The 14544-nt window shown below is 49.3% G+C and overlaps 1 protein-coding gene across 1 annotated transcript in view; it reads left to right on the plus strand.

The window, feature by feature from the left end:
- The first annotated feature begins 1977 nt into the window (after positions 1-1977).
- The window catches only part of TAGAP (T cell activation RhoGTPase activating protein), a 35102-nt gene continuing 22535 nt past the window's right edge, over positions 1978-14544 (plus strand). Inside the window, exon 1 of the mRNA XM_065927739.1 lies at positions 1978-2016. Coding sequence (XP_065783811.1) covers positions 1985-2016 — 32 coding nt within the window. The 5' untranslated portion in view covers positions 1978-1984. The remainder of the gene's footprint in view (positions 2017-14544) is intronic.

Here is a 14544-nt window from a genome sequence, read left to right on the forward strand (position 1 = left end):
GCAGGTTCTTTACCACTAGCGCCACATGCTTCTTGCAAAGAGCATGCCAAGACAATCTTCCTTGGCAACAAAAACATGCTGGGGGAGAAGATGCTGAAGACAGCCGTTATATCAAAGTCTGGTCCTTCGTGTGCTCCCGCTCTCACAAAGATAGGTTTAGGAGGACGACGTCGATGTCTATTTTCTCCCCAAGATCAGTCTGTGATCTCCCAGTGAGGGTGACATCTTTAAGGAGAATGAATTTACACGATGATTAAAAAAAAAAAAAATCACAGAAAAATGTAGGGCAGCCTCTTCCTTGGGACCTGAGGGTGCTGCCAGCCTCCTGCCCTAAATCTCTGCTTGCGGATAACCAGAGGTGCCCTGGTGGTGATGTGAGAGACGGGAACTAAATGCAGCCGTAGTTCTTGTTTATTATTTCAAGCAGAAAATTGCTGTTACAAATATATATATTTAAGACTGACAGGTCAGCCTGCCCTGCAGAGTAACTGGACTTTGTCCAGATGGCCAGCACAAGGCCTTATGTTGATCTCTGGAAAAATGAGAGAATTGCCACAGTGACCTTGTCCCTACCCTCTCCCCTGCCATCCACCTCTCCCTCCCCACCAATCAGAAGCCGTCCCCACGCCTGCTATCGTCAAAGTTTGCTGTTCTGTGTTAGCACTGCCCTGTACCCCTGAGATGCTTGAAATGTTTTGAAAATATGCTGAGGTTAAGTGATATTTATGGGCCCGTGTTTTGCACTGGCTATTATTATTATATTCAGTTGAGAGCTACATCCAGATAAAGTGGTCCTCCTCTCCTAAATCAGGAACGGTGAGGACCACTCCCCACCCTTGGCTCTCAACTTCATCCCTCCCTGCCAAAGCCATGGTTCTTTTCTGCCCCCAGTTCTCCTGGTGAATTGCAGTTAGGAGCGTCATAGAAAAAAAGAGCTTGATAAGGGTCCAGAAGTCCAGACATATCTTGCTTTTAGGGTGAATGTTTCCTGCATGTCCAGAATGTCTTTTCTCCCCTGCCTGACAATAACGATGTTGTGGTACACGGGGTGGCCACTATGATTGAAGGGGAGACTTTCAAGTTTGTTCTTGTCAGGAGGGAATGTCTCAACACTAAGCCGTACTTTATTCATCCTTCAAAGTGCCTGCTAAATTCCAGTTCTTTTTGGTAATTTTTTCTTCTCATTATTAAGTGCCTACTATCTGCCTGGCCTTAAGCTTCTCTTTTGATCTACCATATGGTGCTTTTTATTTATTCTTACAATAAAGCTGGGAATCTCTTAAAATGAGGCAAGAGGAAATGTCCTTTGACATGTCCTGCTGACTTTTGGCACTTGCCACAGAAAACGATGAAGACAAAAGTCCCCATCTATTATCATGGCTTTTATTGATCAAAACCCTTGGCCACTGAGAATGTCAATGTATGAGTTGGGGGTTGAGGTGGGGATGGCACCCACTCAACTTACTGACGCTGTGTCTCTGCTTCTGTGCCAAACCTCCAGCACAGACCTAGTCTCCGCTTGGAACTGGGGACGTGGGGGAATCTCAAGGCATTTGTGCCAGTGGGCGCCTTGTCCAATCAGACCTGCTGACAGCTGCTTCCTCAGAAATGATCCACAGAAAGTTTTGCTAGTGCTCAATCTTTCTTTCTGAGTACTGTCTGGATACTGGATGGACGGCTAACCAAATGACAGGGATGGACAGCAAAGAAGGCGAGAGGACCCCGCCTCTGACCTGGGGATGCTCAGGTCTTACGAGGCCGCTGGTTTAACCAGGCACATGTTCACAGTAGCACTCCTGAGTCCAACAGAGAAGACAAACCAGATTTTCACTTGCTTTTATCCAGGTCTTCCATGAGCTACAGATTCGAACAGAAGCTGCCGCTGTCTGAGCTGGGGGTGGTCTCCTGTGACAGCGAGGAAGAGCTGGACAAAGATGAGGCTGCCTGCCTCACCCCCAGGGGAGGAAACACCGTCTTCTTTACGATGGCTTCGAAGCCTTGTGTCACCGAGTTTCCGTAAGTACCACCAAGTTCAGCAGCAGGTTTCCAACCCTAAGATCCACAGGAAGGCCTGGTCCTTTAATAAACTCACAGCTGTTACAGCAAATCAGAACGTGAAAATTTGTCCCCTCCAGGAGCAACCAGGGGGGATCTACATTATTATTAGCAGTGGGCTGCCTCAGAGTCTGTTTTGGCTTTTTCCTGCATTTCATCCAAATCAGTTGCTTTTAAAGAAATAAGTAGGTTGTGAGCAAAGAGAAAGGAAGAGAGACAGCTGAGTGCTGTTCATTCACTACCGATTCCAGGACTCAGGCTACCAGTTAGGTTTATTTCCCTCAAAAAGATTTATTACACAAATAATAGTACTTCTTTTCCTTAAAGCACGTTTGTGAGCCAGGAACCCCATGAGTAAGAGTATCACATAGGAGGTTCGGTGAGGAAACAAAAGTGGCTTGCTGTCCCAGTCTTTCATGAGAAGACGCAGAGCAACCTTAGTTTTCTGCTCACAGCAGGGTTGATGGGGGTGTTAATTTCCTTATTTCACACCATCCTCTCCAAATGCCTTTATGCATCACGAGATTCTCACATATATAAAAGCGTTGCAAAAGAATGATGATACAAACATAAGCGTTATTATAACTGCTCCTTCTTGGCATTGGGAATGGGTGTCCACGTCAGCTGTGTCCAAGAGACTGAAGCCTCAGGAAGGGCAAGGCTCGTTCCTTCCTGTAGGACTAGAAGGTAACCTAGAAAGGGTCCACTTTGTCTCCCACATTCTTCGCCCCGTTGACCCTCACAATCCACACGCAGGGCTGGGTGTCCTGAATCATCACTCTGCACGGAGTCGGGTAGCCCAGCCCAGGGCTTGCTGTTGGCCACTGCGCCTGGCACATGATGGCACTCAAAAAATTAGTGTTGAAGTGAACTGAATCGTCCTGCTCTTCCCCGGGGATTCCTCGACCCCATCTTCATCTGCGCTCACCATCCAAACTCAGCTGCGCCCTCGGTTGGCTGGCAGGAACCATCTGACCTAGAGACCCAGGTGACTAGCACTCAGAGCCTATGGGGTAAGCCTCAGGCTTTATATACACACCCGCACCAAAACCAGATTTTGAACAAGGAACTCCGGACAGCTGGAGAGAGCGTGTGTGTGGGACCCTCAGTGCTCACCATCAGTCTTGTCCTTCCTTGTCTGGACGGTTCTGACTCAGGTTCTGACTCGGGTTCTGACTCGGGTTCGCCGGCCTGAGAGGCCTGCCCATGTGCTCAGTTGCTTCCGTCGTGTCTGACTCTCTGCGACCCCATGGACAGTAGCCCACCTGGATGCTGTCTCCATGGGGATTCTCCAGGCAAGAACACTGGATCGGGTTGCCATTTCCTCCTCCAGGGGATCTTCCAGACCCAGGGATCGAACCTGCGTCTGTTACCGTCTCCTGCATGGGCAGGCGGATACTTTACCACTCGCACCACCTGGGAAGCCCAAGAAGCTCTATGGGGCTGGAATCCCAAGCCAAGGAGACCTAGGTTAGGATCCCGGGCCAGTCTTTTCCTGCCTATTTTCCATGGCAGATCCTACCACATTTCCCAGCCTTGGTTCCCTCACCTGGACAGGAGGTGACCTTAGCTGCTGGACGGAATTATGAGGATGGGCAGGGGTTGCCACACACGGAGTTTGGAGGATTGAGAAATGATTCTGCTCAGATGACATCCTGCACACTCGACAGGCGCGTGGATACCTACGCCAGCCTCTCACTGTTTTTTCTCGGTGGGGAAAATCTGAGTCAGGGAATATGGGCTTCGTTGCCAGGATGGTTGATAAGACTGGAATCATTTCTCAAGGCGTCTGATCTCAGTCACTCGGGGGTGACTCCGAAACTTTCTAACAAACCTCCCTACTTGTTTCAGCTTGTTCTGGCAAACCACTTGGCCCAGTGTGGAGTTCGGTTGTGTGATATAGAACAGGTACACACCTCCAAAGGGGTCGAGAAGAGGGTTCCCTTTGCAGCCTTGGAAGGGGCTGTTTACACCTAAAAAGTAGGCGCACGTAAGGACAGAGACGCTCACTGGGAACCTCTGTCAGGGAACTGGGTCCTGCCAACTCTGTAGCCAGAGGCTCGGGGCTTGGGCAGGAAATGGCTGGTGTTACGTCAGCCTCCTTTACTTGCTACAGTCCTCTAGAAAAGTGGTTCATGTTTTATGCTTGCAGGAGGTAACTGTGGCCCTATAATCTTTATAGGAGCAGCTCACATGTATGAGGTAGGAGTCAAAGTTAATGTTTCCGGCGCACAACCTTGGGAGGGGTCTTCGAAGAAGACTAAGAGCCAGCAATTACTTAGCACTCACTGCGTGCCCAGCTCTGTTGTAACCACTTGACATACACTTCCCTTCTGACACACAAGCCCGAGTCTCAGATGAGGTAAGAGTCTTTCACACCGGGCTTCGCAGACGGATTTTCTTTTTCCAGAAACTTCCTCTAAGTCATGCAGAAAACTGTTTCTCTTACTAACGTTGGAAGTCCCATGCCATCCTCTATCAGGTGACCACGAGGTCCTCTGTGTCACACTGGACTAGGTGCCCGAGGTTGGACATGCGGTTTGACCAGCTCCTGCAGTGTGGTCACCGGGATGTTATGAAATCTTACACCACTGTCTTTCGTTTGCCCAGAAGAACTCTATTTATTGATATAACACCCCTGTGGGTCAACCTGCATATGCAATGCTTCTTTTTATGAAAAGGAAGTTTCCAGATACCATGTTATTATGAAAATTAAATGAGGAAATACCCAGAAACCTCCTCGCCCAGAGCCTGCCACATAGTTGTGCTTAGCGAAAGTCAAGGATTTCACACCAGTAATATAGAGGGACATTCCGACCAAAGGAAACAGCATATGTGAAGGGAGAGGCTGAGCGATCTGAACTACGGGGATGTACTGGTCAGCTCCGGCTGTGTAACAAAGCGCCCCAGACTGCAGGGCTCAAACAACAGAGAGCTACTCTTGCACAGTTCTAGAGGCTTGAAGGTCAAGATCAAGGTGTTGGCAGAGTGGCACCTTCTGAGGGCTGAGTGTCTGCAGTGGGAAAGTTGATGAGGGACAGGGCAGGCCAAACAAACAGATAAGACAAAATGACCGGAGACCAAATCCTGAAGGGCGTTAGAAGATACACAGTGACTATCAATATGTCATCAATACCAGGATAAGGAAACTCACAGGTGGATAAGGTGTGACCTCTGACCCCAGGGAGCTACAAGCCTGGTGAAGTCAGGCCCTGGTGAGATCACCCGAGTGGTGGGTCAAGTTGACAGTGAGGATGACGGGGAGCACCAGGAAGGTGCTCCTCACCCAGTGCTTGCCTGGCGTGGACCAGAGAGACGGGGTGAGGATACCCCAAAGTCCTGAAGCAACAAAGAGTCCTCAGGGCTGGGACAGAATCGGACTGTCCCCCTGCCATGGGGGGATGAGCAGCCATGGAGGCCAGGCTTTGCTGCACGCCGTGCTGGTCCCTTCAGGAGTGTGAGTGGTTCTGTGTTCATACCCTCACATGCACTGCCCCAGCTCTGCTGGAGGCACACCCAGACACCCAGGGATAATCAAGCTGGATCTGGTAAGAGAACGCAGCCATGGATGTGAGAAGCGAAACATGGAGGCCAATGGATGGGTCTCAAGAAGGAATCCTAGAAAACCTAGACAGAGAATTAAAAAGCAGAGACATCACTTGGTCAACAAAGGTCTGTCTAGTCAAAGTTATGGTTTTTCCAGTAGTCATGTATGGATGTGAGAGTTGGGCCATAAAGAAAGCTGAGTGCCAACGAATTGATGCTTTTGAACTGTGGTGTTGGAGAAGACTCTTGAGAGTCCCTTGAACAGCAAAGAGATCACAAACCAGTCCATCCTAAAGGGAATCAGTCCTGAATATTCATTGGAAGGACTGATGCTGAAGCTGAAGCTCCAATACTTTAGCCACCTGATACGAAAAGCCGACTCACTGGAAAAGACCCTGATGCTGGGAAAGATTGAAGGCAAGAAGAGGGGACGACAGAGGATGAGATGGTTGGACGGCATCACCAATTCAATGGACATGAGTTTGAGCAAATTCCAGGAGATAGTGAAGGACAAGGAAGCCTGGCATGCTGCCATCCATGGGGTTGCACAGAGTTGGACGTGACTTGTGACTGAACAACAACAAAGAGTCAGGTGGGACGGTGGGCTCCTCTTGGTTTCCTGAGGCTGCAGTTACAGATCGGCACAGACGGCATGACTTGAAACAACAGATATTTATTTTCTCACTATTCTGGAGGTCAGAGTCCAAAGCTGCAGCATCGGCAGGGTCGACTGCATCTGCAGGCTCAGGAAGAGCCGCTCCAGCTGCCCTCCTGACTCTGGGGACACGGGCATGCCCCTGGTGTTCCAGGCATGAGTTCAGCCTCTGCCTCCGTCCTCACAGGTCCTCTCTTATGAGGATGCCCTTCACTGGATTTAGGGCCCACCCTACTCTGGGGTGATCTCACCTCCAAAATCCTTACCTGAGTTACATTTGCATAGACTGTTTTCCATATGAGGTCACCTGCACAGGTACAGAGGGTTAGGACTTAGACTGTTGGGGGAGGGACCACAGTTCAACCCACTGCAGGCAATTAACCTCGAGTCCAGGGAAGGGGGTAGGATTTGCTTTTCTGTTGCTTTTTTTTTTAACCTTTTATTTTGTATTGGGATATAGCCAGTTAACACACAGTGTTGTCATAGTTTCAGGCGAACAGTGAAGGGACTCAGCCACACCTGTACAGGCATCCATTCTCCCGCAAACTCCCCTCCCACCCAGGCTGTCCCATGACATTGAGCAGAGCTCCGTGGAAACAGGGGGAGGATTTGGGTTGGGGAGCCACTAGCATCTGAGCTCAGCCTTGCAGGGACAGGCAGGTTGGACCTTCAAGAGGAGGGAAGGGCGTTTCAACAGAGCGAAGAGAAGTGAGCGTTCAGAGGCACAGAGCACCGTCCCGTACAGAACACCAGCCATGTCAGAGGGGGGTGAACTGGGTTCTGCCTCCGTCTTTCTCACTGTTTCGTAAGTTCCCTCTGTCACAGCCACAGCCACGGCCGTGACCCCACACTGAGTTCAGCCACGTGGCGGAGATACCGTCGAGAAATGCCCCCTCCTCCCACCCCACGGGGCAGTTCCTGCCTGGCCTGGCCCTGGACCACTCTGCTCCGGGTCCCCCACAAACGTCACGAGTGTCCAAAGAAACCAGGGTGACCCGCAGGATAAGCATCTCCCGGCACCCCAACCTGACGAGGTACTTCGATAGTGAAAAGGTGTTATTTGTATTGAGAAAATAAGCCTTGGTATCTGAAGGAGGAGACTACAAAAGCGCCATGAGATTTTAAGGAAAAGAGGGTAATGATTCCCACCTGGTGATTGTGGCAAGGCGCTTATTGGCCAGTCTGCGAAATGCCTAGCCCGTAGGAAGACCCTGGTGGCGGCAGAAAAACAGTCACCGGAAGAGCCCAGAAGGCTGTTTCGGGCTCTCACTTGTTGAGTCTGTTTACTAGAAAGGCTTTAGGGACACCGGCCCCACAGGAGGCAGAGTGGGGCGCTGGGTGGAAAGGCACCATGTGACCTCACTATGAAAGGGCTCAGCTGTCAGCCTGAGGGATCGTTGCTTTATCCTCCAGCTAAGGGGAGGCTCTGGAGAAGGAAACGGCAGCCCACTCCAGTATTCTTGCCTAGAGAATCCTGTGGACAGAGGAGCCTGGTGGGCTGCCGTCTATGGGGTCGCACGGAGTCAGACATGACTGAAGTGACTTAGCATGCATGCATGCATGCATGCATGCATTGGAGAAGGAAATGGCAACCCACTCCAGTATTTTTGCCTGGAGAATCCCAGGGACAGAGGAGCCTGGTGGACTGCCGTCTATGGGGTTGCACGGAGTTGGACACGACTGAAGCAACTTAATAGCAGCAGCAGCAAGGGAAAGCTACGTGCTTAGTCATGTCTGACTCTTTGCAACCCGTTGGACTGTAGCCCTCCAGGCTCCTCTGTCCATGGAGTTTTTCTAGGCAAGAATACTGGAGCAGGTTGCCATTTCCTCCCCCAAGGGATCTTCCCGACCCAGGGATTGAGCATGCATCTCCTGTGTTTGCTGCATTGCTAGGCAGAGTGTTCACCCACTGGGCCATAGGGGAAGCCCAAGGGAAAGCTAGTCCTTAACCATCAGCAAGGTCAATGTTTTGTGCTAGATTAAAACAAAGCAAAGGATGAACAATTGTCTGATGCTCTGGGGCAGGCTCAGTGAGTGTTAGATCCTGTGTCTCTTTTCTGCTCCCATCAGGGTAATTCAGGACTATCCAGAATGTTATTATCTAACTAACTGGAGACATTTCTTTTGCCAACAAAAGATCGGGTTGATATAGTCTTTAGAAAGTTGTGTTTGTGAGATGAGCCATCCGTCCTAGCTGTCAAGAGAATTCTTTTCAACCAGTCATTTAGCTGCTAGTCATTTTGTAACCCACTTGCGCTCTTACTGTTAAAATTTTGTTAATTCTTAATTTTTAAAAAAAAAGACTTGTAAAAAAAAAAAAAACCCACATTGAGTCAGATTGAGTTAACTCTGCCCTGGGCATTTCCATCCCTTGACAATGAACTTCTTAGCAACAGCCAGAGGTGGGGCTTTTTGGCAAATGCTGTTTATTCACCTTTGAAAGAAGACACTCATTGCAAGCAAATTTAAAAGGAAATTCCTGTAAAAGCTTTTTTTTTTTTTTTTCAGTGATAGTCTTTGGTTTTTTTCACTTGCCCATAACTTTCTGGAAAAATCTACTTTGGGCTGAATCTTCTCATTATTGTTTTCAGTATAAATTTGTTTTGTTTTTCATTAATGGAAAGTTCAGGGAGTGGGGGGAAATCCCTTCAGTAGCTTTTGAGTTACAAGACTATGAAAAATTTACTTTTTCCAATTAAAAGAAATCTTTGGACTTTTTCTTCATCAAAGCTTTTACCTGTGAGGACTGCCATTAGGCTCTAAGCAGTGGTTCGCAACACTGGCTTCACCTTGGAACTCCTTGAGGGGCTTTTAAAGATATGAATACCTGAGTCCAAAGATTCTCGAGAAGTTGGCCTGGGTCCAACCAGGGCCCTGGGATCATTTCAAAGCCCCTAGGTGGCTCTGACATCCAGGCAGCGTTGAGCAGTGCATACTAGGACACAGCCACCCCAACAGGCAACCTCGAAAAAGGATGCAGCGGTCTGGAGATTCCAGAAGGGAGAACCAGTTCTCACTCAGAGTAGTTTTCTTCCTGTTAAGAAAAAGCTAGTTATACGATGTGAAACATACAGCTCTGAGGAAGACGTGAAGGAGTGAAAGCCTTTCTTTTCCCCCATAGCATCACTAATGACCACGGGCACGGCACCCCACTTCCTGTTGGTTGGGGGGAGACGGGCTTATCACTAAAACTAGCAGTGAGGAATCCCCCAAGAAGCTTCAGACAAGGTATTTCTCTCCGGGCTTGTGGACACGGGTAAATAAGAGAAGGACTCCGGGGGACCAGCCCAAAGGCTTCCTGGCCACTTCCTCCCTCTGTTCAGGGCCTTTGCCTGAACTCTTGTAAATATTGTCTATAGAGTCCCTCTGCTGGGGCAGCCGAAATAGACTTCTCTCCACTGGTCACACTATTAGTGGGACTTTCGAGGCAGACCGCAGAGAAAACCAGACTCAGTACTGTGTAGGAAGTACCTCCCTTCCCATAAAGGCCCCCAGGTGGGAACATGACCCCGCTTCCTCCTCCCTCCTGACTGCAGGCCAACATTTGGATGAACCCAGCTAGTGATTCTGCCACTGCCTGGGGACCTCCATCACCCTCAGAGGCAGAGTCAAGGCCACATGTGCTCTATACTCACGGATGTCCCCTAGAGGAATTCATTTCTTCCACCAGCCTTAACTGGATGCCCCTACACACCAGGCAATGTGGAGAGAGTATTGCTTTTGTACTAAGACACAGCCCCTGCCCTGACAGAGACAGAAGCAAAGCACTGCCTGAGATGTCCCCCAGGGCCTCCTCATCAGCCTTGTTTGAGCATCAGTCACCTAAAAGTCCGAAGGAAGGGTTTTGATCACTATGAAGTGTTACTATGCTGACTTTAGAAAAACTATAATTTTGTACCAAGTCAAATAGCAGCACAGAGTAGATTAACAATACAGATAAGAGTTGGTGGCAAATTCCAAATAAATATGACTGCGTGTGCGTTCAGTCACTCAGTTGTGTCCAGCCCCTTGCAACAACCCCACAAACTGTAACCCGCCAGGCTTCTCTGTCCATGGGATTTCCCAGACAAGAATACTGGAGTAGGTTTCCATTTCCTCCTCCAGGGGATCTTCCCGACCCAGGGATCGAATCCACACCTCCCACAGCTCCTGCATTGGCAGGCAGACTCTTCACCACTGGGCCACCTGGGAAGCCCAATAAATATGGCAGAACAACTTAAAACAAGTTATCTCTCACTTAAAGTCTGTGTAACAGGAAATGACCACCATTCATCTGTTGAGCCACAGACCCCTGGAGACCCATTGAGAGATACCAGGCAGGCTCCCCAGGAAGCCAGTGGGGGACCCTCTGCTGTTTGACAGTCTCAGCCATGCCACATGGGTCTCTGTACTTCCTCGGGGGAGACTCGGGCTCCTGTGTGACTCTAGGTCCCAGATTTGGTTTCTTTTTCAGGGGAAGAAGTAAATTCCTTTCTTGAGAAAAAAAGCAGTACAGGAAATATTTATATGTTTTACTCATTTAATGAATTCTGAGCAAAATTTGTAATCTCCATGTCCAGAGATGATTGCTGAGATACCATAGAAGCTCCCTTCCTTCTTTAACGTCTCTCAACCCATCATGACTAAAACCAACCAAACAAGCAAAAGTAATGCAGGAAGGCAAACAAACCACAAAATCAAAACCCACAGGAAGGGAGGTATCCCGCTCGGGACTCGAAGGACACAGAGGGCCTGCACCCAGGCTCCTCGTGCCGACCTCTGCCTGGAGGACTCTTGTCCGCAGGGGTTGATATCTTCCATCTTTGGCCACTCTCGTTGACGTTTCCCACATCACGTTGTCCCACTGTTTGTTCCTGGGTGGACTTTGCTTGCTTCCTTTTTGAAACCCTGTCTGCCCTTCCCTCCATGGCCAGCAGGAAGGTGGCACCTCCTGCAGGGTTGGCTCCAGCCCTTCTCGGGAGCGAGGAGAAGGCCATGGGAGCTCCTCCGGCTGGCTCCAGAAGCACTGCACTGTGGAGGATGAGCGAAGATCGGCTAGACAAATTTGGGAGGCATTCCCTCAGACTTGAGTGTTGAATAGATTCCATAGCATGGTCCGTTGAGTTTGTAAATTAATTCCCGTTGTTGGATTTAGGCAAACATCCTCAATCCTGCTCTCAGAGTCCCTAGTTATCTGCAGAATTCCCCCGTCTTCAGCTAAGAAATGTCTCACATATCTGTCTGGCAGCCTGGCTTTTTCTGTGAAATGCTTCCAATTAGAGAAAATGGGAACTGAGTGACTTTGGTTTAAGGAAGTCCTAATCACATTTAGGAGAGTTTGAGAATGAGAAGGAAGAGAAGAACCGCCAAAATTTCCTCTTTGACGATTATCTCTGAATAAGAACTTGAGCAATCTCATTCAAGAAGGTGGGGTTTTCGTCCCAGCTAACTGACGCCCCTCTGGAGAGCCAGAGCCGGCTTACGAACCCCACCACCACCCCAGCCCGGGCCCTCCGGATTTCCTGCCCCTCTCCCAGGCCCTCACCTCCGGTAACTCAGGCTGGAGTGATTGCTGCTTCAGAGCCACTTGCTTTTCTCTTCCCTCTGTCTTTATCTGTAGATTTTAACATCAGGCAGAGAGCTGACGCTAACTCCTTGACGGGGAAACAAATGCAGACATACTTCTGTCAGTGAAATATATGTATATGGATTTACGGACACACACAAATCCATATGCCAAATCCTTAACTCAAATGAAGTACCTTAGAACATGATGGTGTCTCGAGAGGCCTGGCCGGAGGTGATGCAGCTAAAATGAGGTCGTTGGGATGTGCTGTGATACAGTAAGAGCCAGCGTCATTATGAGAAGAGGAGGTTAGGACTCCCAGAGAGACCCCAGGAATGTGCACCCCAGAGGAAACGCCATGTGAGGCCACCGCGAGAAGGTGGCCGCTCTGCAAGCCAGAGAGGCCTCAGGAGAAACCAAAGCCACAGACACCTCGATCTTGGCCTTCTAGGCTCTGAGTTTAGTGGCTCAGTTGTGTCTGACTCTTTGCGACCCCGTGGACTGTAGCCCATCAGACTCCTCTGTCCTTGGGATTCTCCAGGCAGGAATACTGGAGTGGGTTGCCATGTCCTCCTCCAGGGGATCTTCCCAACCGAGGGATCGAACCCAGGTCTCCCACATTGCAGGCGGATTCTTCACCGTCTGAGACACCAGGAAAGTTCTAGCCTCTAGAACTGTGAAAAATAAGTTTCAGTTGTTTAAACCACCTAGTCTATCGTATTTTGTCGTGGCAGCCCTAGCAAACCTGTGTGTGTGTGTGTGTGTTCATACACACACAGGCACATGAGTGTAATATGAGGAGGTAAAATCTGAGTGGTTAGTTCCGAGGCACAGCCTTCTGGTTTAATTATTTCTAGATGCTGAATCACACGAGTATGTTGCCCAGTAGAGGCCCTTTCGAGACTGCTGCATGAGAAGTTCCATTCCCCACCCGGCCTGGCTCCACCCTCCTGTCCACAAAAGCCGACTGGAGCTGGGGCTCCCCTCCTTCCACTGAAGAACCACAGACTATCTCCATAAGAGCTAGGTTTGAGTTCCCACCATCAGAACCAAGATTATGAATGCTGTCAGCAGTTACTGACTTGGAAAACCGAAGTGATGGGAGTGGAACACAATACATGCTCCTTGAGCCTGGGAACCATGTCCTTTTCCCAAACTTTTCAACACCCAGTTAAGCAGTTCGCCCACTGACTGACTATAAATAATATCAGAAGTAAATTTACAGAAGTAGTTCAATTCCCGGAGCCCTCAGAGACAATCATTCTTTTCTGGAATTTGTTTTCAATGTATTATTCAAAGTTCAGACTACTTTAGCCTTCAGTTTTGCATCTGAAAGCTTCCTGATATATAATTTGTATCCATGGGTACTGATTTTTTTTTTTTTTAGCATCCTTCACTGGTTGATTTTTATTTTACATTTCTACAGTCTGCTTTAAATTTTGTTATCATGAAAAATGCATCACACTCAGTGTGAGAAACACCATATCAATAGTTCGTGTTTATTGTTGTTGTTATTTAGTCGCTAAGTCATGTCGACTCTTTGGCAACACCATGGACTGTATCCTGCCAGGCTCCTCTGTCCATGGGATTCTCCAGGCAAGAATACTGGAGTGGGTTGCCATTCCCTCCTCCAGGGGATCTTCCCAACCCAGGGATTGAACTCATGTCTCCTTGCATCTCCTGCATTGCAGGCAGGTTCTTTACTGATGAGCTACCAGAGAAGTCCCAATAGGTCATGAAGCTGCTTTAAAATGAAGAGTCCCACTGAGATAGAGATTAAATCAGTGCTTTTTTAAAATCAGTACTGGCAATGCAACGCAGAGCATTGTGCAGACTGTGGCCGTTGTGCAGAAGTCACGAGAACAGTTGCTGGAGTCCCTGTTGGTTTCAGGCTTCTACTCCTGAGTAACAGCCACCCCAGAACACAGTCTCTTACACAACGGCAGTTTCTGATTTTCCTGACTCTATTGGCTGGAGCTCCTCTGCTGGTTTCACGTGTCCTCACTCAGATGACACCCTTTAGCCGGAGAGTCCCTGTGGTCTGTGAGTGGGTGCTGGCTGGGCAGGGCGCCTGGCCGCTCCTCCACGCGGCCTCTCATCCTCCGGGAGGCAAGCGTGGCTGCCCACACGGCCATCTCAGAGCCACGTGCAGGACAGCAAAGGCTGGGGCTTCTGGGCGACTGCAGACCCAGGCTTCGGAACACACGACGTCCCTTTTGTCACACCCGACAGGGCAGAGCAAGTCGTGAGAGCAGCCCAGCTTCAGAGGGTGGGGAAGTAGATGCCATCGCTTGCTGGGAGCAGCTGTAGAGAATCCGTGGCCACTTTTGATCAACCGCAAGATTGCAGCAGATTCTAAGTTACTCCAGCTCCCTCCCTCTGTGAGCAGAAGAGGGTGGGTCAGGACAGTGGTTCTTCGGGACTGGTATTCTTCTGAGAAGGGAAATGGACCCAGCCTCCCGCCCTGCACCTGCTGCTTCGAACCTTGTCCAGGGCTGGGATTGCAGAAAAGGATCCAGGTGTAGAACTAACAGATCAGTTTACCCCAAAAGCTGTTGCTAAGATCTCTGGACCTGAAGTTTGGCTGCCTATTGCAATTCTCTCTAGAATTTTTTTTTTTAATACTGATGTCTGGATCCCATCTTCAGAAATGACAGTTTCACTGGTTGGTATAAGAAGTGGGTTGGGTATTGGGGATTTTTAAAAGCTCCCCCAAGGGATTCTAGTGTGCAGCTAAGTCTGC

This window comes from Muntiacus reevesi, chromosome 3 (assembly GCF_963930625.1).
Source record: "Muntiacus reevesi chromosome 3, mMunRee1.1, whole genome shotgun sequence".
NCBI classification, from domain to species: domain Eukaryota; kingdom Metazoa; phylum Chordata; class Mammalia; order Artiodactyla; family Cervidae; genus Muntiacus; species Muntiacus reevesi.